Source organism: Ruditapes philippinarum, unplaced genomic scaffold, assembly GCF_026571515.1.
Source record: "Ruditapes philippinarum isolate M1 unplaced genomic scaffold, ASM2657151v2 ctg38_1_1_1_1, whole genome shotgun sequence".
Lineage (NCBI taxonomy): Eukaryota > Metazoa > Mollusca > Bivalvia > Venerida > Veneridae > Ruditapes > Ruditapes philippinarum.
In genome coordinates this window covers 341,266-364,124 of record NW_026860353.1, presented here as the reverse complement: position 1 = coordinate 364,124, position 22,859 = coordinate 341,266, and the positions used below count along the sequence as shown (strand labels likewise).

At 34.1% G+C, this 22,859-nt stretch overlaps 1 protein-coding gene across 7 annotated transcripts; it reads right to left on the bottom strand.

Annotated features, from left to right (window-relative positions):
* Window positions 1-962: 962 nt before the first annotated feature.
* LOC132759766 (patched domain-containing protein 3-like) lies at window positions 963-22,283 on the bottom strand. Of its 7 annotated transcripts, none has more exons than XM_060751602.1 (10): window positions 22,124-22,283; window positions 15,386-15,564; window positions 14,633-14,820; window positions 13,725-14,002; window positions 11,202-11,361; window positions 10,536-10,630; window positions 9,519-9,697; window positions 8,411-8,559; window positions 7,404-7,604; window positions 963-6,747 (listed from the first exon to the last, which is right to left on the bottom strand). In XM_060751602.1, the coding sequence occupies exons 3-10, from the start codon at window positions 14,817-14,819 to the stop codon at window positions 5,129-5,131; spliced, it is 2,868 nt and encodes a 955-aa protein (XP_060607585.1). In that variant the 5' UTR covers window position 14,820; window positions 15,386-15,564; window positions 22,124-22,283; the 3' UTR covers window positions 963-5,128. The 7 variants fall into 7 exon arrangements, with proteins under 7 accessions (XP_060607585.1, XP_060607589.1, XP_060607584.1 ...); XM_060751606.1 differs by having other exon boundaries at window positions 15,386-15,465; XM_060751601.1 differs by lacking the exon at window positions 22,124-22,283 and adding an exon at window positions 21,655-21,789.
* Window positions 22,284-22,859: the final 576 nt, after the last annotated feature.

Sequence of the window (22,859 nt, the reverse complement as noted above, 5' to 3'; positions counted from 1 at the left end):
TGACTTCTACGATACAGGAAGGTAGGACTCCCACATGTGTCATGAGGAAAGTGTCTGTTTGACCGAAGATAAATGAAAATCTTAATGAGCTATTAGACATACGAGTAGTCAGATTTCTATAAAGCTTAAAATAACCATCCGGTTGGGGTTATTGACAACAAGAAGGCCAAGATGGCCCCAGATCGCTCACCTGGCACATCGAAACTCATCCGAGCAATTACATATGTACTTAGAGGGCAAGCAAACTGACCAAGTTAAAGGAAAATTGAGTCAAAACTGTGACCACAAGAGTTAACAATGTTTTCCCATATTTGGGTAGTGTGACCTAGTTTTTGACCACAGTTGACTCATATTCGAACTTGATTTAGAAATCATCAAAACAAACTTTCAGACCATTTTCCAGGATATTTGGATCAAAACAGTAACCACTACAGTACAAGATTTTTCTATTTTTAGCTCCTGTGACCTGGTTTTTCATCTGAGATGACCCATGTTCGAAATCATCTGATCAATTACCTAGACAAGCATCCTGACCACGTTTGATGATAATTGAGTCAAAAATATGACCACTAGAGTGTTAACAAGGTTTTTCCATATTTGGGCAGTGTGACCTAGTTTTTAACCGCAGGTGAACCATATTCAAACTTGATCTAAAAATCATCAAAACAAACTTTCAGACCAATTTCCAGGATAATTGGATCAAAACTGTAGCCACTAGAGTGTTAACAAGACTTCTCTATTTTTAGCTCCTGTGACCTTAATTGTTTTTCATCTGAGATTACCCATGTTGGAACTCATCCGAGCAATTACCTAGACAAGCATCCTGACAAAGTTTGCTGATGATTGAGGCAAAAATGGACCACTAGAATGTTAACGAACAAATGTGGACGGACGACTGACATTCAAGGATCCCAAAAGCTCACCCTGAGCTGAAAAAGGATACATATAAAAAGAAAAACAACTTATTATTGCAATACTTTTAATGGCAATAAATATCAAGCACAAATTCAATCAGCACTAATGAACATGATAACTAATAGTTAAAGACTTAGTGTGTCAATATTGAAGCATTTTAATCAAAACATTAACATACATTTGGCACAGAAACATAAATACATAGTACTTTTATATCTTAGAAGCATTTCATGCACATATTTCACTACTATATAACACAAGTTCGAAGTATATTGTAAAATTGTAACATTACTTCAAATCACCGGGAACAAAAATCAAACTATATCTCCACCATAAGTTGATAAATATTAATATGGGAAGTTGAAACAAAAATCTGAAACTGTTACAAAGACAGGCCTTTGTAACAAGACTTTTAAATGATAAAATGATACATTGAATGGCTAAGCCGTGCTTTACAAAACAAACATGATATAAATGCTAAGGAACAGATGAAGCATGTTTTACATGAAAAAGAACATAATAATTTATATAAAAAACATTATATATTGCACTTGATTAAGATGATTAAAAAAATCTAATAAATACAAACTTCTGCTGCATCTGATGCCATTTTTTCTAAAAATGTTGTGATAATATTGGAAAAAACCTTGTTTTTCTCTGTGATACATTGACATAAATAACAACTGACACATAAATATGCATAATGACTTAATTCATATACAATACTGTCAACAAAAATGTAAATAGGTAATGACTAACTGAGGAGTCTCCAATAAATACCTTCACTATTTCAACCTAGTATACATGTATATTAATTTGTACATAAAACAACATCTCCTTCCAAACAACAAGTCTTTGTTGTTAAAGACCATGCAGTAATAGGTGAAAACATCATATGCAAATTTATCACAAAACTAGTTCACCCTTAACCTTCTTATTTCCTGTATGGACTTATTCAGCTTCCAGTTTTGGAACTGTTTTAAGTACAATTTTGGGAATATCACGATTAAAATTGAAACTGGTTAGTCAACAGCATAGAGACTGGTCATACTGCACAACTGCACATACCTGCCTGGCTATATACTGGTGGTAAAGGGTAATCACGTTTGGTACAAACATACTCCTATCAGTTACCCTACTGAATTTGTACAATGAACTAGTCCTAATTTGATTTTGGAACAGTCAATTAGCAGTTAAAGGGATGTCAGTTTCAAAATATTATCAATTAGCTATCAACAGTATAGAGCCTGGTCAGACTGCAAGGATAACCAAATTAACCAGGCTGCACTGTATACTGTTATAGGTAAATGATATTATTACTATATCATACATAGAGGATATTGAATGAGTGTAAGTTCAATACTGAATTTATTGCGCGAGTTGAATAAAATTATATTATGCGAGCCTCTGGCGAGCATTATCTTATTTTATTCAACGAGTGCAATAAATTCATTAATCAACTTACACGAATTTAATATTCTATTTATCACATACCCAAAATAAAGACCGTTTTAAGTGAAATAAAGAGTCATTTTGTCTTAAACGCGCATATAGTTTAACGCTAACATACACTATGTTTGTATAACGCTAATGACTTTACGTCAAGATATATGCACAGCCGTGCAATACCATATTTACGGAGTCGCAAAATCGGCACGGGTGTGTGATAAAATACATTAAAAAAGAGAAATACACATTTTCTTAAGTTTTCAAACTGAGATTGTATACAAAAAACAATGAGATTCCAATTGAAAAAGCAAAATTTTGCTTCCAACAATTTATATTTTCAAAATTTTACAATATGTTTATGCTGCCATCACTTGAAATTCCTCTAAATTAAATTTTACTCTTGAATGCTTCACTTCCAAAGAAAATCACAAGGAAACAAACAGCCCACTTTGACCAATTGCCCTCATCTAAAATTTCAACAAAATATTCTAAGAGAAACAATATTTTCAATGCAATTCAAGTTCTTCCTTTATTAAGAGAACATGATTATTTTCTGCTATGCAGCTTTTTAGAATAAGAAACTCAAGGACAAGATTTGCTATCAAGAACTGTATGTTTGCTATTAACCCCGTTTTCTTTTCATTTTACTGAATAAAAGGCTTCAAAATAACAATAACAATAACAAACAAAGGTATTGCAATATACCTGACAAAGGAAGTGCTAGTTCATATTCAGGTAAATGCACAAATCTATAAAAATAATATAATACAATATCCATTATTATCCATTTAACAAATAACAATTCCACTAGGATTGTCAACAAGAGGGCCATGATGGCCCTGAAGTCGCTCACCTGTATATAGGCCCCCCCACCCACGGGCCAATATTTACCCAAGGGCTTTTATTTGTTTATTTGAACAGACTTGGTAGACATCCATAAGATGTTTCATGCTAAACATCTAAGTTCTAGCTCATTGGGTTTTTAAAAAAAAGATTTTTAAAGTTTTTACTATACACATATAGTTAAAAACAATGACACCCCTGGGGCAGGGCAAGTTTTGACCCCCAGGCTTTTATTTGAACAAACTTTGTAGATATTTACTTAAAGATGTTTCATGCTTAATATCTAAACTCTAGCTATTTGGGTTTTTTCAAAGAAGATTTTTAAGTTTTTGCTATACACATATATAAGGAAAATCAATGACACCCCCCCCCGGGCGGGGCCAGTTTTGACCCCAGGGCTTTTATTTGAACATACTTGGTAGACACCCATTAGAACATGTTTCATGCTAAATATCTTAGCTCTAGCTCTTTGAGTTCTTTAAAAAAAGATTTTTTAAGTTTTTACTATATGAATATTGGGAAAATCAATGACCCCCCGGGGCGGGGCCAATTTTGACCCCAGGGTTTTTATTTGAACAAATTTGGTAGACACTCATTAGAAGATGTTTCATGCTTAATATCTTAGCTCTAGCTCTTTGGGTTCTTTAAAAGAAGATTTTTTAAGTTTTTACTATATGCATATAGGGAAAATCTATGACCCCCTGGGGCGGGGTCAATTTTGACCCCAGGGCTTTTATTTGAACAAACTTGGTAGACATTCACTAGAAGACATTTCATGCCAAATATCTAAGCTCTAGCTCTTATGGTTCTTTAAAAGAAGATTTTTAAGTTTTTACTATATGCATATAGGGAAAATCAATGACCCCCCGGGGCGGGGTCAATTTTGACCCCAGGGCTTTAATTTGAACAAACTTGGTAGACACTCACTAGAAGATGTTTCATGCTTAATATCTTAGCTCTAGCTCTTTGGGTTCTTTAAAAGAAGATTTTTTAAGTTTTTACTATATGCATATAGGGAAAATCAATGACCCCCTGGGGCGGGGCCAATTTTGACCCCAGGGCTTTTATTTGAACAAACTTGGTAGACATTCACCAGAAGATGTTTCATGCCAAATATCTAAGCTCTAGCTCTTACGGTTCTTTAAAAGAAGATTTTTTAAGTTTTTACTATATGCATATAGGGAAAATCAATGCCCCCCCGGGGCGGGGCCAATTTTGACCCCAGGGCTTTTATTTGAACAAACTTGGTAGACACTCACTAGAAGATGTCTCATGCAAAATATCTTAGCTCTAGCTTCTAGGGTTGTTTAAAAGAAGATATTTAAAGATTTTTCTTTCGGTTGCCATGGCAACCAGAGTTCTGCATGGAATTAAATTCTTTGAACAATTTTCAAAGGTGACCACCAAAGGAACATTCCTGTGAAGTTTGGATGAAATTGGCTCAGTGGATTATGAGGAGATGTCATTTAAAGCAAAAGTTTACGGACGGACGACGGACAGACGACGGACGGACGCCGGACGAAAAGCGATCACAAAAGCTCACCCTGTCACTTTGTGACAGGTGAGCTAATAAAAAATAATGTAATAATTGTGATATAAATGAGATGATATTTCCCACAATCAGGCAGTTCATCACAATACTGACAAGCCTTTTTTGTCCATTTAACACTACAACAAATGGTTTACAATAGAAAAACATTTATCAAGTATTACTTGTGAATTATTACATCCCCTCTGAGTGTGAAACAGACTATCCATATACTGGTGCATGTATCATCTATGACAGACTCTTGATCCAATTTTTTACAATACTCAGGTAAGACATACTGTATATACTTATATAATGTGATTTACTTCAGCAAATAATTTCTATTCACTACGAAACATCATCGTGAGGTAAAATTATTCTGATGCTTGACATTCATACATCTTCCCCTTTAATTTCAGTCCCGGATGAAGATTTCATTGTAACCTTCAACAATTTCGCACCTGCCGAGTTATCATTGTCGGATACATCTTTTAATTTACTATCATTTGCTTCCGTATCCTCATTGGCCATGGCTGACTTCTCTGATTCTTTATCCTCGGTAACCTTCAACAACTTCCCACCTGCCGAGTTATCATTGTCGGATACATCTTTTAATTTAATATCATTTGCTTCTGTATCCTCATTGGCCGTGGCTGACTTCTCTGATTCTTTATCCTCGGTTTCTGCATTATTTTTTCCCGGTCCGAACCAGGACAAAACCACCGGAAGTAAAAACAGAGCATGCATGATGCCAAAGAGCAGGACAAATGCCATAACTGCAGCAAACGATCGGAAAATATAAGATTTTGCACCAACAAGAACTAACACACCCAAGATAGACGAGACGGCACCATGGAAAATTGGAGCACCAGTTTTATCAATTGCTTGCCGCACCCTAGTAGGGCGAGTCCCTCCATCAGACATCATGTAACCATGGCAAATGTGGGCCGTAAAGTCAACAGAAAAGCCAATACTCATAATCAACATCACCATTGAGATTGCACTTAACGACACATTCAAATACAACATATAGCCTACAACACCTACCATTATTGAAGCAACAGCCACAGTGACAAACAGAATCAGTACAGGGTGTGGCATAAATAAACACGTGATCACAAAAACTGATGCAAGAGCAATACCAACAGATTGGGCAGTCAGTCTTAAAATGCGAACATATAACTCAGCTATGGTAAACACTGTTGAAAAGGCAAAACAATCAATTGAAGCAGTTTCAGCTATTTTGCGTGCTTCTAACATAAGTTCCCCCTCTTCGTTATGTTTAAAACTTTTCGAACGTACATATACACGAGATGCTAGGATAAGGCTTTTGTTAAAGTCCACTGCAACATCATGGTAATACATCATGTACTGCGGATCACTGAAAAACCCTTTCAATCCCAAATAAAAACGCATTTCTGATCCAACACTGTAATGTTGTGATTCTCTGAAGGATTTAATCCAATTTACTTCATAGTTTTCTTCAAAGAAAGGACTGGCTTGTGCTCTAGAAATCAATTCATCCACCTGTGACTGTGTTTCCTGTAAGGAATAATTTTGTGTACTTGGTATAACAAACATCACCACAGCTTGCCGAGGGAAGTGTTGCTCATTCCATTCAGAGTACTTGAAGAAGTACGAGTCATCACTTACTAACTGGGAGAAAGGCATTCCTTGTTTCATGTGAATACAGCCGTATATTGCAAAGATAATGTACGGAATATATAACACCAAGATGACAATCTTGCATGGTAATTTAAGGACTATTTTTGGGATTAGCCACCGAGGGAGTTTGTCAATCAAACTTTCTGCTTCTTCTCGGTTCCTCGGTGCACGTCCTCCACAGCAGGTGACGGTAAGGTTAGATTCCCTTTCTTCAAGTAAATCTTCCTTCGTTTTTATTGGTTGACATGTCATAAAATGGCGATTGCCATCTACACGCCGTTCGTTGATAGCAACACAGGCTGCGAAAAATGTGATGTTGTTTAGATAGCAAAACACCACTGCAATAGCTGAAATATAAAAGAAACAGGTAATTACATTATTTTTCAGTATAAAGATGTATAGAGATTAATTAAATCAAATAGCTTAACATCTTTCATAACTAATATAAAACAATGTGTTCATCAGACATTATTTTAAAAACAAAGAATAGATTGTAAAATTATCATAATTCCATATCAAGACCATTGTCATGCTTTATGATAATTTCAAATATAAGATGGCCATATATAAAACATTTATTTTTCTTTTTTCATGTACATGTATTATTATTTTTCATATTGCAAGACATTCTTAAGAATGATATGAATTTAGTTAATACATGTCTATATATCATTCAAATTAACAGTTTCCCTGCTGAAACTTTCTCCGTCAGTGAAGAACCAAGCTAGTCTGGACATCCCTGCAGTTTGACCGTATTCTATAATGTCGGCTAAGTAACTTTAAATTTTCATCTTGGTACCCACAGTTGATAATAAACAGTACTAATAAATGGAAGCTGGATAAGTCCATTTAAGAAATTCAGCACCCGTTAAGGATAAATTGCCAACACTTTCATCACTAAAATGAAAGGCTGTCAACACAGTTATGACTTGTCATCAAAAACTGTTGAATACTTGATCACTAAAGAGCTATGCTCTAAATTCAGGTCAAGTTATTCACCTACCTGTATAAGTGCAGAAATTTTGGACCGCCACAAACTCTGACCCAACACCCGCCATGAATGCAATAAGATCTGTTAGAGAGGTGATAGTGACACCTACACCAGATACACACATTGTTTTAGCCATTTTATCTGCCACTGTCGTTTCAGTCTGAGCTGCTGATAAGCCCGACAGCAGTAAAAACATGTCATCAATACCAATACCTGAAAATAGTAGTCTATTAAAATAAACAGTAACATTGCCTTTGTGTTACCATGCTAAACTATGTAAAAAAGGACATGTTTTTAATCTCCAGAAACACATGTAAGTTGATTACCTTTCAGTATATAGAGGATATTGAATGAGTGTAGTTTAATACTAAATTTATTAAACTCGTTGAATAAAATCATATTATGCGAGCCTCTGGCGAGCATAATATTGTTTTATTCAACGAGTTTAATAAATTTAGTATTGAATCTACACGAACATAATATTCTATTTATCAAACATATAAAATAAGAACAGTAAACTGTTAGAATGAGTAATTTTTCAATGACGCGCCTATAGTGTAACGCTAACATTAGCGCGCTTTAACGCTATGTTTATATATAGCGCAAATGACGTCACGTCAAAGTGTTATTACACTAGTGTAATATCGTTTTTATTAAATGGCTTTATTACACTCCTGCGCCGCGTATTATGTGATAAAAGACTTTTGTATTTTTTTGAATTAGATATTAAAACAAAATTAGCAAAAAATGTAACCCTAACTTTTAAGATTATAAACCTGTTTCTTTAATATGAATGAGAACAAAGACAACAATAGAAGTAACAATGTCATGTCAGTTAGTATGGAGGCAAACCAGTCTGAACATCTGTACAGTCTGAACACACTCTAATGCATACAAGCTGATAATTCTAGTATTTCTAATTTTTGAATTAAATTCAAAATAAAATTTACAGTCAAAAATGCACAGCAGATATTTACACAAATTCTGAACAAGAAGGGTTATTAATATTACACAATTACCTATGATAAGAAACGGAACCACGCCCACTATGGTCACAAAGCCAACTCCAGCTAAAGAACATAGACCTATAGATGATGTGATAGCCATGCCAGCTGCAAGAATTCCAGCAAACCCTAGCCAGATCCTCTGTCCAACCTGATCAGACGCTCTATAATACAAACAAGAATATCAAGTTGTAAATCTATACATGATCAAATGAATAAAATATGGAAAAGTGATCACTCTGTCTGATCAATAAGGAATCAAATCCCAGTAAAACAATATTTCGTGAGGGATTAAATTTTGCCAATTTCCAGTATTGAATATTTTTGCAAAATATACATTTACTTAGTTCTGTATCATTGAATATTTCTACATAACAAAAAGTTTGCAAATGTCCAATAAAGGACTTTTTGTGTGCCGAAATATTTGCTAACGTAAGATTTCCAGAACTCCAGTAATATTAGCACGGTTGTTATAACAATTAGATAATCAAATACTAACTAGTAAATGAATAAAACCATTTACCAAAATTTTTAACTCATTTTAACCAGTCAAGAAAATGTATTCCAGCAAGTGGTTTAAATTTGCTTTTATAATCATCAATTGTCATACAATTAAACTGTATGAAAAAAATTCTTTTGTTATAGGTTATATTACAGGGCTTTCATTAAGTTCCAAAATTTGGAAGTCGATTCTGAAAAATATCTGACATTGGAAGTCACATTATGTAGGTAAAGGAGGAAAAGCATTACATTTTGAAAGTCACAAGCCAAAGTCAGGAATTAATGACTCTCGAACTTCCACTACCTTTTTTGTTATTATTTCATAGTGTAAAATATTAAATGAACAAATTAATCATGTTATATGTTTGTTTGTATTTAGCAAGGTTATTCATTTATGGGATATATTTACATAGAAACCGCTGCAATGGTGTAATGTTAAAATGATGGCCACTGAAGACTTTACTAAAGTTGATTTATTTGCTAAATATTTTGATTTGCAAAAATCACAAATATTTCCAAAAGCAAAATTTACCACTTAGACAGTATTATATACATAATTGCACAGTAAACGGAGACATTATTTGAACCCCAAGAAAGATCCGGAAGAAGAGAAATGAAATACCTTGAAGAAAACGTGGCCGCAAATGCATACACGATCATCAAAGCCATTGTTCCTCCGAACAGTGTTATATCACCTGTCAAATTTTTCTCCAACTCCTCGTTCACTGAACTGTAGTATCCATATGCTATATCAATATACTGACTAGAATATACTGCCATTTCTTCTTTGAATACTTCCAGCTGTAGATTATGAAATAAGTTAAATTTTTAAAACAAAAGGAAATTGTCATCGGGTTCATTACAAAAATCTCCAAAAACTCCTGTTCATTTAAAAGAAAACTTTCATTTTTCAAATCAAAGTTACATTAAGTCACACCTAGTGTAACTTATGTCCTTGCTTTGCTGAATGGGACTGTCTTATCTGAGCAATACAGACCAAGATAGATCCGCCCATTCAGCTGGGCTGGACTGTCCAGAACTACCTAACCTTGTTTAATAATATGATTTGATTATACATTGTTAGTTGAAGAAGACACATATGTCAGACCTATATTATACCAGGTGCTAGTTGAGTCTAACATAATATTTACAGCTGTGTATGAGTCAAATAGAATCAGTTTATACTCAAGAACACAAGCGCTAGTCACATAATCAAATATTTTACATAATCGGCCTATATATGTATATTAAGATATATATAGCCCATATAAAAATTAAAAAAGTTTGTTTCAAGCACCTGTACTTTCAAGCACCTGTACTCAAGAATGTATCTGACAGTTTTACTTCACATCATCTTATCTTCGCTTTATCTTTGAGTACAGAAAGAATTTGATATGATTTTTTTGTACACTGAAAATGAAAACTTTGCTAGATGTAGCACATTAGTGTCTTTCTATGAAATTTTTTGGCTGGCAAACTGGAAAACGATGATTTATTGATAAAATATGATCCAATAACAAGTAATATTGGGAGATCACATGGTGCAAATGTTGGAAGTTTATTGTTTACACCCCAGGTGCCAAATGTAGACAGGGTGGACTTTTACACAATTAAAAGTCACAAAAAATACCCTACATACCCAATGATAGTGACCATATAATGGGATCATTATCTGTAGTCGGAGAAATTCAGCACTCTTCACATATTTTTCACTTGCGTCAAGTTCAACTTTACCTGAAATATGGAACAAAGGTCCATGATAGCCCTGTATTGCTTACTACATGTACTAAAAAAATATAACATCTATTCTATTTTTAATATTTTATGCTCCTTGGTCTGAGATCCAGACAAATTATTTTCATACAATCTTAATGATTTATTTTTGAATCCAAGAACTTGTTAAAAACATCCTAGAAATGAAAAGAAGATTTATTTAAACAGTGACTTTTAAGGTGTTAATAAACAACCGATGACCCAAAAACACTGCTAAAAATTAAAAAAAATGCAATTTATATTCAAAAAGTCTTAACCCTTACCATGCTAAATATCTTAAATGAACATGTTCATCTTTCAATCTAGACAAAACTATTCATCATTTTCTGGGAAAATTTTCATGAATATCGAACAGTGAAGACCATGATTTAATCAGAGATCCGAAATTCCACTTGTCCGCTCGTGATTACGAGTAGAATTTAAGAGAACTCCATGCAGAACAAGTAGGAAAATTGGTCAGCACTGGTCACATGGGCAGATCCACTTGCTGTCAGAAGCTAAGGATTCAATTCTGAGCAATATAGATATTTACCTCCCAAAAAAGAAGCATAATTAATATCTCCTTTCATAGGTGAGTTGAATACTGGGTATGGGATATTATGTTTATCTACGGCAGCCAGGAACTCTTCTTCCATGAAAATTTCTCCGTCCACAACACATCGCCTGTTCATCTTGGCACAGATTTCAGATAACTATAACAAGCAATGTGTAAACATTTTACAAGGGGTAACTTATACATCCATATCTTATGTTTCCAAATTCTAAATCAACAGTGAAACCAGATCCTACTCGGACCAGACCAACTCTGGTTTTCCAAGAGGATTCCAGTTTTCAGAGGTTTCATGCATTTATTGATTATTATGATGTGTTTGTAAAATGACTTTGTTTAATTAAATCCTTTTGTATTTACTGTTCAACACTTTTGTCTGTCTTAGTCATATTTTCAATTTCTTTTTGTAATAAACATCTTGAGTATTTTGTTTTGCCAATTCATAAATAGAAAATTAGAAATTAAAACAACACCTTATCTGAAATAAATATGTAATCGAAACATTATTATTCATACATATAATAAATGCCGAAATAAAGTTAACTCTAAGATCAATCTTTTAAAAAATCCCAGAAATAACTAGTTTCACATTTTATTAAAAATACGGGCCTTTGAAAATCATCCAGATCTCAGAGGGTCCGGCTTGTAGAGTCTTTACTGTACTTTTTAATTTTAAATTTGAGAGGAACTGCTCAGCAGTTTCAGGTCAACTTAAATTTGGTTAAACATTAAACCTAAGTTATTGTAAAATTTCTTTAATTTTGAAAATTTGACCTTGAACACTTTAATCATTTAGAGTTTAAGGTCATATCAGATATAGCTTAATAAGAGCATTCAATCTGCAAAATTAGAAATTTTCATGAGGGATTAAATTTTGCAACTTGAAGATTTTTGTGTAAATAAATATTTGTATTTACACTGCACTATTTAATATGAACAACACTGAAAGAAAAATTTGTAAATGTTCAACCTTGCAAATTAATTTTAAGATACAGTATTAGAATTTTGGTGTCAAGAAAATATTTTTTTTTAAAGTTTTTGAATATGTCACGGCTAAGGTTTAAAGATTTAAGTTGTCTGTAAGAAGACAGGTAACAAGGTCAATATCAAAAGACAAAAACAATATATCTGCCTATATATCAATGTTGCAGGTCTGGTTTGAGGGGTATTTATACAAGAGGGCCATGATGGCCCTAGATCGCTCACCTGACGACAAGCAATCTGACCAAGTTTCATGACAGGTGAGCCAAAAATGTGACCACTAGAGTGTTAACTAGGATTATCCATATTTGAGCAGTGTGACCTAGTTTTTTACCCAGGTGACATATTCGAACTTGACCTAAAAATCATCAAAACAAACTTTCAGACTAATTTCCAAGATATTTGGATCAAAACAGTAGCCACTAGAGTGTTAACAAGATTTTTCTATTTTTAGCTCCAGTGACCTAGTTGTTCATCCAAGATGACCCATGTTCGAACTCATTCGAGCAATTACCTAGACAAGCATCCTGACCAAGTTTGATGATAATTGAGTCAAAAATGTGACCACTAGAGTGTTAACAAGGTTATTCCATATTTGGCTTGTGTGACCTAGTTTTTCATCTGAGATGACCCATGTTAGAACTTGACCTAGAAATCATCAAAACAAACTTTTAGACCAATTTACAGGATATTTGGATCAAAACAGTAGCCACTAGAGTGTTAACAAGATTTTTCTATTTTTAGCTCCAGTGACCTAGTTTTTCATCCGAGATGACCCATGTTCATCCAAGCTATGACCTAGACAAGCATCAAGACTAAGTTTGATGATAATTGAGTCAAAAATGTGACCACTATAATGTTAACAAGGTTTTTCCATATTTGGGCAGTGTGACCTAGTTTTTGACCCCAGGTGACCCATATTCAAACTTGACCTAGAAATCATCAAAACAAACTTTCAGACCAATTTCCAGGATATTTGGATCAAAACAGTAGCCACTAGAGTGTTAACAAGATTTTTCTATTTTTAGCTCCTGTGACCTAGTTTTTCATCCGAGATGACCCATGTTCGAACTCATCCGAGCAATTACCTAGACAAGCATCCTGACCAAGTTTGATGACAATTGAGTCAAAAATGTGACCACTACAGTGTTAACAAGATTTTTCTAGTTTTAGCTCCTGTGACCTAGTTTTTCATCCGAGATTACCCATGTTCAAACTCATCCAAGCTATGACCTAGACAAGCATCTTGACCAAGTTTGATGACACTTGAGTCAAAAATGTGACCCCTAGAGTGTTAATAAGGTTTTTCTATTTTTAGCTCTGGTGACCTAGTTTTTCATCCGAGATGACCCATGTTCAAACTCATCCGAGCTATCACCTAGATAAGCATCCTGACCAAGTTTGATGATGATTGAGTCAAAAATGTGACCGCTAGAGTGTTAAGGAACAAGTGTGGACGGACGACGGACATTCACCGATCCTAAAAGCTCACCCTGCTACTAAACATATCAAATTACTACATACTGTAACATTGGCCCTGTAGTCATCTGTACGGTTGTCTAATCTACCTATCCTCCTGTAAAATCTTTCAAAATCTACTTCAACACTGATATTATATAGGTGATTATAAAATGATTGCACTTCTTCCAGCACAGGTCTCGTTAACAAATTGCCATCTTTACTCTTCACGATGATCCGTAGCCATGGACCTTCGCTTGTGACTCGCAGAGCATCAAAGTTCTCATAATCAAAATATGGAAAGAGAGTCTCAATCTTTTTCTGATCTATTTCCTCTTGACTTCCTGTGAAAATGAGACATAATATATAAAATATTCATATTGTACTGCAGAATCAAGTTGGGTACCGCTGCTGAAAATTTATCCATCTTAGTAACTAGATCATGACTAGAACAAACTTTAAATGTCAAAATAAGTACTTATACATCATACCTCTGGCTTAAAATATGTCATATTAAGTAATAAACAATAAGCAATAACACTTCTCTGAAACTACAGGTACCAATGTAATAGATAAATATTACACCAGATATCAATACCTCAACATTGTATCAACAATAATGTATTCACAGGACAATAATATCACAATTCATTGATGTACAATGTATAGATAATACGGGACCATCTCTACTGTAGAACTTATGTTAGCTAAAAAATTTAACAAAAACCCTAATAATTTCAGCTTTTTTCATATTTTCTGATAATAATTAATCTATCAATGAAAGGTGTAATGAATATTTATTTCTAGTGGGTTATTTTTTTACCAAAGCAATAACTTTCTTGGTATTGTCATTTTTTTCAAATCCTCTCAAGTTTGTCTTTCATGTACAAGGTAACTGGAATTGCACACAGAAATGCATATTCTTTTGAATTGAATACAAAATGTACATGTACTATAACTTTTGTTAAACTAACCTGAAGGGAGGTAATTCCTGGCATCATTATCTATATCCAACTTTATCATACCAATTCCTAGCCCGGCATTAACAACAATGGAGACAATGAGTACCTTCCAGGCATGTGCAGCAACAAATCTGCCGTACCTCTCAAACACACTTCCTATCTTCTCCTCTACGTATTTGTACACTGTACCACACTTCATTCTAGCAAATAATACCCCCAAAAAAATATAACACAAGTAGATAAGATAGTTGATGTATTTTACAAGTACAGCTAGAACAACCAAAGCTTTGGTGCAAATTATATATAGATTATAGCTATAACTAATAAAGGTTAAACAAAATGGAATGAAATCTTACAATCAGTTTGTACATAAATACATATCCGGCTTTTCTTTACCATGTGACAGTTTCCTAAAAACATTACATTGTGGTAAAATAGATTTAATAATTATAAAGATTTTTTTGATGTCTTTTGTTTCCTTAAACACACCTAAAACTCTACATAGAAATGACTTAAATTGCAAAAACTCAAACTTTCCTGACGAAGGGTGACTTCAGGTGCCTCTCCATGCATTATTTTCAGACACAAATGTTTACTAAAGCTGGATAGCTTTAATGCATGAAAGTATTATTAAGCCCTGATGCATAGTGGTGAGGTGTAGTTGACTCAAAATCAGCAACCATTGCCTCTCAACCAAAGCGGTGGTGGTGAACATCAAATTAATTCTATAATATGGCAAACTGATTAAAAAAAAATACTACTTACCTTCAATGTTTAAGTTTTACAGCAACAGCAGTGTATCAAGTGTATCTCTATTATCAGTCTGCAGTTGTTGTTGGGTTTTGCTTATATCAATAAAAAAATTCCACAATTTAGTGTCTGTTATAATATCATAAGAAAAGAGTATTCTCTTCAACTGGATATTTGAATTTTAACTTTTGTTCCTGAAAAAAAACAAAAACATGTCCTGTAAAATTAAATATTTTCTATCTTGAAGTACTGGTACTTGTACTATTAAAAGGTTAATACATGCAGATACTTTTATTACAGAGGGATAAGAATTAAGCTCTAAAATTAGAACATATTCAAATCCTGCCCCATAATCCTTTGCGCCAGATTCACTGGCTCTTGGACTTGATAAATTTCCGAATTTCGGCCATAACCTAATTTGTTTATATTTTCATCCATTACAGAGAATAATTTACACCTTCTTAATATTTAAAACTTACTTTATACATTTTTGCAACTTCTTATTTGATTACCATAACAAATTTATTGATAACTTGGCAGTGTACATATATACTGTATCAGTAAAATTTCTAGTGTCAAACATGGTTTGAAAAATTTTGCTGAACTAAAATGCGTGATAATAAATAGTGACCACTTTTTCGGTGCGGCTTTGGGGGTTTTGAAAGGGGGCGGCAGTCCCCCTCATCACCAAGAAAATTTTGGACTTGTGAGAGGCTAAAAATGACCCCAGAACGATCATAAGGTAATGTGTAACCAACGCTGAAAAGCATTTGACTCTTTCTCAATCCATTGAGAAGTTGCAGCACTTTGAAATCAATTTTGATGGAAAAAAAACAATGCAAAATAGTGATTTTTGGCAAGTTTGAGATGTCCTTCATTGCCATGGTAACAGAAAATTTAATCCTGAGCATGCTGTTGCAAAGGCAATGGTCCAGTCAACATTTGAAAGCAGTTTTTATAGTGTTATAGCAATTTAAACTTGTAACGGGAGTCTTTTCAATGAAAACAGCCATTTTTCACAAAATGCTTATTAAGTAATGGGTTAATTGTGACTTACATGACTCAATGTTGAATGATATTGGTTCCCTTTTTCATGTTGATTAATATAAATATAATTCATTTAACTGTTAATTCAATGATACTGACAAGAACTTGATTTGTCAAAATAAGATAACCAACAGAATATAAGATTCCAACTGCCTGAACAGGGTAAATAACACGGAAGGTTAACAATTAAATAGTCCATGTATATAGTAAATAATTCCAACTGTTAGTGTTAAACGGCCGGTGTTAAACCAGTGTAAACAACAAAACAAAAGTTTAAAAATTAGTCACTCAAATATACTCAGGCTGTTGTCAAACACACATGCAACATTGGCAATGTTTTGTTAAATATGCTATAGTTATTTGTAATTTCTATATATAGTTTTACTTCCGTTTTGGCATTCTTCCTGCAAAAAAGTAGCATTTTCCTGGAAATTGACAGCTTCTGTTGTTGTTGTTGTTGTTATAATTCGGTGGCGAAAAATTTACTGTTACGTGAAAATCACTCACAGCCGGTAGAAGACCGTCAATTATCATACACGGGGAAATTAATATGATTAAAGCTGACCTCTATTAAATAAAACTACACAGTATTTAATTAAGAACCGTACTGTACTATATCCAAGCCAGATGATAAAATGTATGCCATAGATCTTCATTTTTTTAGAATTTGATTTGACTTTTTTCGGATTCTGATTTGTTCAAGTGGAGGAGATGTATATTGCCCAATGCCCATATACAAAATAGCACAGTGTCTCAAGGCGTATTACAGTAAATTGGACCGATGGTGTGTGAGCTCCTAACACGAACCACTTGACGACTTGATAGGCTAACTTTTAGCAACTTCTCATTGGCCGCCTTACAGCGACCTAATTTTGGCTCAAAATTCATTTTTTGGCAATAATCCATAGGTATTGCATGGAGATAAATTATCACCATTTTGAGCTTCAAAATTATCCCTCAGAGGGCATGCATGACATGTGACATGCCCGGCGTTCGTACGCGACAGTAAAAACTGTATTTGTGTCTTAAAGCTGTGGTCTCACTTACTCCCGGCAGAGCCAAGGACTACCCCGGTAAGTTACTGGGATTATCCGGGACGATCCGGGGTGAAATTATTTTTACGGTCAAACTAACCACCCATGATACGCTCCGGACCATCCAGGCAGAGCCCAGGTGAAGCTACCCCGGTCGATCCAGGCAGAGCCCAGGACGATCCAGCCAGAGTCCCGGTAGAACCCCGATGGATTGAAAACGCGCAAAAATGATTACATTGATACATAATTTTTATTTAATATTATATCCTAGGCACGAAGGATGGAGTTCTTATGATAACTTGTTCAGGAGTTCTTGTGATAAATGTCACGGAGTTCGTCGGAAAACATTTGTATATACTACAAAAACACTCGTCAAAAATGGTTATTTTCAACTTTCAAAAATAAATTTTAGGTGCTAAATTAAACTTTAATGATTAAGCTTGTCATACATCTTGTATTATGTGTCAAAAACTAATTCATAGGCCATTTTTCATCGCCTCTTGCTTAAAATCGGGTAGTTTTGAGTATAATTTCCAAGTCATTTGCCAATTCACAAGTATTGACCTGTTTATTTCTGGTCTTCATCCTTGCCATACATAATTACCTAATTATAATGCAAAATTGTAAACATAAAGCACAGGCTAACAGATTCATACCCGATTTTTCAAATGTCCTGGAGTTCTTGTGATAACTCTGAAGATGTCACAGAGTTCTTATGATAACTTTTGTTATTGCCAGTGTGTTTCTTGCGCTAAATCACGGCACGTTTTAGCGTTTTTATTATTCAATGAGATTGTAAATCATTATGAAATGTAGTACGCTCATCCTTTGCACAAAAATTAGGATATATAATGTTGGTTTTGTGTGTATTTTAGTTCAAGAGATATTATTTTTTACCCTCCTTTCTTTTTACATATAGTATTTTTGCTGACGCAGATTTCGTAGACTGGAAAAAAGGATCTATGTAGAGCATTGACTTACATGATAAAATGCGCTTTGAAATACTCAAATGTTTATTTTTCTGTCGATGTTTTGTCGATGTTTGATGAGTATTTCCCCTATGTAATCTTAGTGGAGGAAACTCTGCTACTTCTGCTGTAATTGATAACGAAAATATATAGTCAAACTTAGTTCGCTCGAACCCGGAGGGACCTGCAAATTTGTTCGAGAGATCGGTAGTTAGAGTCAATCGCAGTTGAGTTTTTATCATGTATCGTACTTTTTTGAGACATGAGTGTGGAAATTATCCTGGTTATATACTTATTTATTATGGTATAAAATTATACAAATTACTTTGCCCTTAGGTAAGGGAAGCATATCTAAATATTGTCTGTTTAAGAAAGGGGGTTGCTTAAAACATGTGAAACTGAGAACAACGTGAACGTTTTGAGACATTTTTGTTTTGTGGTTTAAGCCATGATACTGCTGAATATCAGTGACCGCTGGTTCAATTTTTACTGTAGATGATAGCCCATCACCTTTAATGAGTACCGTAGCTCTACCGGCTATATCATGCCCCGGATCATGCCCGGTTTGTGCCGGCAGAGCTACGGTCCTTCCCCGGTGTAGCCCCGGTCGTTCCCGTCAGAGCTTAGGATGAAGCCGGCAAAGCTATACTTCCCGGATCATCCCGGACCACCCCGGTGATATTAAATATTTTATTCCATCCGGAGTCGAATGCCGGACGTGTTCCCGGTTAATCCCGGACGTTGCCGGCAGAGTTACGGATGTCCGGTCGTACCCCGGTCGTTCCCGGATCACCCCGGACGTCTACCGGAGCTCTGCCGTGAAGTTAGTGAGACTAACGGGCAAATGGAACCTCGTTAAGCATAATTTATATAATTACGTACACACGGAAGTGCAATTTTCAAGAACCATAATTCGAATGTATATAAAATTATCTCCCTTGCCCGGGATATAACTTCTAAAATGCCAGTAAAAGCTCATTGGAACCTAACATATTTTAAGGACTAGTTAAAAGAACTGCAGTGTTTACGGACCATAACTCTACATTACTTTTTTTTTTAATTAACTCCCTTTATTTTATCTAATAATGCTTGTCTGAAGAATAATTTGAAAAGAATTGACGGAACATGATTAAAACTTCACACAGTAATACAGATGAGTAAGAGGAAGTAATGAGTACATAAACCATAATTTATCCGTGCTTATTTTTTAAAAGATTTCCTTTTATGGTACTTAAAATGTTTTATAATGCTTGTCCGGAGTATAACTTCTAAACAATCAATACTATCTCGTTGAAACTTCACATAGTTACAGAGAATAATGTTGGTGATTCGTCTTTTACTTTGCAGTAGTGGGACAATGAGGGTAGGGGGACACCGAGGGCAGGGTCACCGGTGGTAAACATGGATTTTTATACTTTTGCTTACACAGTCTTTATTCACTGACAAATGTCTTTCATTATTTTGATAAGATGTATTGTTTGGTCCCATAACTTTGGGTGAAAGAAGTGATTTCTTAGGTCAAGGACAAAGAGACTGGAATAAACAACAACAGTTTTTTACAGTTTTGCTTAATTTCCCAATTGACTGATGTCCTTCATTTTTTTTATAGGTAGATCTCTAACTTTGGTTTACTTGGGTCAAGGTCGCTGGTGCTTAAAATAGATTTTGCATTTATGCTCATACGTATATACTGATGTTATTTATTGTTTGATTAGCATAGAAATACATTGACAAAATGTATAGGTTCTGAAGAGTCCATCCAAATTTATACAATATCTTTGCGTCAATTTTATTTGACGGACAAACAGTTTCATCGCAATAAAAAGATATCAATGCTATATGTGCCTGCAAAATATGTTCCTGGCAAAACGTTTTACAATTTGAGCCGTGTCACGACAAAACCAACATAATGGGTTTGCGACCAGCATGGATCCAGACCAGCCTGCGCGGAAGTCTGATCAGGATCCATGCTGTTCGCTTACAAACCCTATAACAAGTAGAGAAACTGCGGATATAGATATTTTATTCCTCCATTGAATGAAGAGCAGAACAAGCATACATATAAATATCACACATATATATAAAATTATGACAATTTAACAAATATAATACAGTAGTATGTCAACAAACTAGTCAAATATTTATAACATTGTACTAATTTTTGAGACCACGCAAATGTATTTTGATAACACGTAAACATATTTAACAAATGCAAATATTTAGTGTCAGTAAAGAGGCCAAAGACTACGGACTGAAGTAAGATTTCATTAATTAGTAGAATATTTATTTAGTTACATTTACAAGTGCGCATTCTGGTCTGGATCCATGCCGGTCGCAAACCCATTATGTTGGTTTTGTCGTGACGCGGCTCATTTATGTATGTTACATGCACGCAACTTTTTTTTTTAAATGAACGATTAACTTTAATATCTTGGTTTTGCCTATCTCAGTTTTTTTCAGTCGGTTGATTTACTAATAATTATATAAACATTTTCACCATGTCGGGCATCAATGTGCTAGTCCAACTAATTGTACTGCGCGACGGTATATTGTGCTTTTAAATTTTCGTGTCTGGGCCTCAAGATTCTGACCCAGAACGAAAATATCTCAGAATCAAGCTTTGGCACGTCAATATATTTTGACTATCACTGAGCATGCTTACTAGAAAATATTATGTACCACATAAACATATGAGTTCACATGTTTATCTTTAAAATACATATCCTATTTTCTTCATATGAAGTAGGTTTGATTGTTTTATCTTTATAACTCATAGAATCACTGAATTTGAGCACTCCATATTTAAAATGCGCATTTCTAAAAGTTAAAAGTCGACCGAGCCATGTTTACAATTTATAAAAACAGCCTATGTTAATACGTGTTTATTTCTTAAAATGATAATTGTCCGTTCATTTCATTATTCATGCACATACATACATATAGATATGAACATCGTTTGTGCATGTTAGTTCTCCGCCCTTGCATATACATGTATATGTGTTTTCTTTACAAATTAATTAACTCATTTAACTAGCTAAATATAAACAAACTAATGAAAATTATTTTATCCTAAAAAAATATAGTTTCATCATCAGCTTTATCAATGTACTTATAAACAGGACTTTAATTTAAAAGGCTTACAAGTAAAAAACATGACAGTTTGTAAAATAAGACACGCCCACTCCCGCCCTGCAATAATTTTTGCCGTATAGCTTAAAATAAAAGCATTCCAAACCTTTATTGCCATCCTAGATATTCCTTTAACTTTAGTTCACAAGATACATTTGTGTGGACAGACTTTTAAATTGTATGCCGGAATGGTTCCACAATTTTAATATGATGGAATTCCCCTTCAAGCATTCATTTCTATTTATAGTGACGTCTATTTATGCTAATAAAACCGAAACCAAAACCATGATATCGACCAAACTATCCAAAAAGAACACATACATTAATTAACACCGTCATCATTTTTTTCTGAGTACGGTATGTTTTAAGCAAGACAACAGATAAAGGAAATGAAAACATGTTTTAGGGTGGTCGGTTCGAAACCTACGTACACTAGTCAAGTAGTGAGTAGTTTGTGAAGGAAGTATCACGTGACTTGAGAATCATTGGTATGCCTTATTATGCCTAACAAAAAGAATTTTTACCACATATAAAGAGATGAAATTTCAGTATTAAATAAAAATACATATATTTACCTGATTATTGTACAAATGCTAGGTATTATCGATCAGTTCCAGCGATGGAATTGTAAATTATTGTACATTTCTATGTACAGTCCAGTGTAAATCCCGAATTATAAAGTTGACACATAAAAGAATGCCGTCACATATATAACAATGCTATAGATAGATTATATAATTATATGACCAACTCACATATGCAACATGTGAGAACTACACATTCGACGGAAATAGTAACGCTAATTATATAATATGCTTAAAGCTCGCACTTAATAGTGTATTACTATACAAATACATAATGATATCCTATGTAAAATTTAAACTTTAACCTATACTTAACTCACGGATAGATATTTCCTCAATATATATGCACTTGTTAAAGTTACTGCGTTGCCGCTGTTTAAAATGATTAAATGTGTGCATTTTTAAAAAAAATGTTTTATAAATTAAGTATTGATTAACTATGTTACGATGGAATGATTGATTAAAAACTGAGTTTAATTAGACACGTAAAATGCGGAGGGAACGCTTATCGCTTTATACTATAAATGTGAATGGTTACCTGTAAAAGGGATTGGGTTATGGGTATTTCACGGAACAATCGATGAATTTCAACTGTCATCACTTAATTGTTGAGAATTTGGTATATAATTATGTAGAACAGCTTTTTAGATATTCAAAAATAATGAAAGGCAGCGTCGGAAGTATTGTTAAGTGTATTCAATACATAATTAATTTGAACCGCGTCACG

Excerpts from the sequence above, each read along its gene's own strand:
- LOC132759766 (XM_060751602.1), bottom strand. The coding sequence starts at position 14,819 with ATGAAGTGTGGTACAGTGTACAAATACGTAGAGGAGAAGATAGGAAGT. Across the intron at positions 8,560-9,518 it reads GCGGCCACGTTTTCTTCAAG|AGCGTCTGATCAGGTTGGAC; the intron begins GTATTTCATTTC and ends TTTGTATTATAG. Across the intron at positions 6,748-7,403 it reads AAATTTCTGCACTTATACAG|CTATTGCAGTGGTGTTTTGC; the intron begins GTAGGTGAATAA and ends TTTATATTTCAG.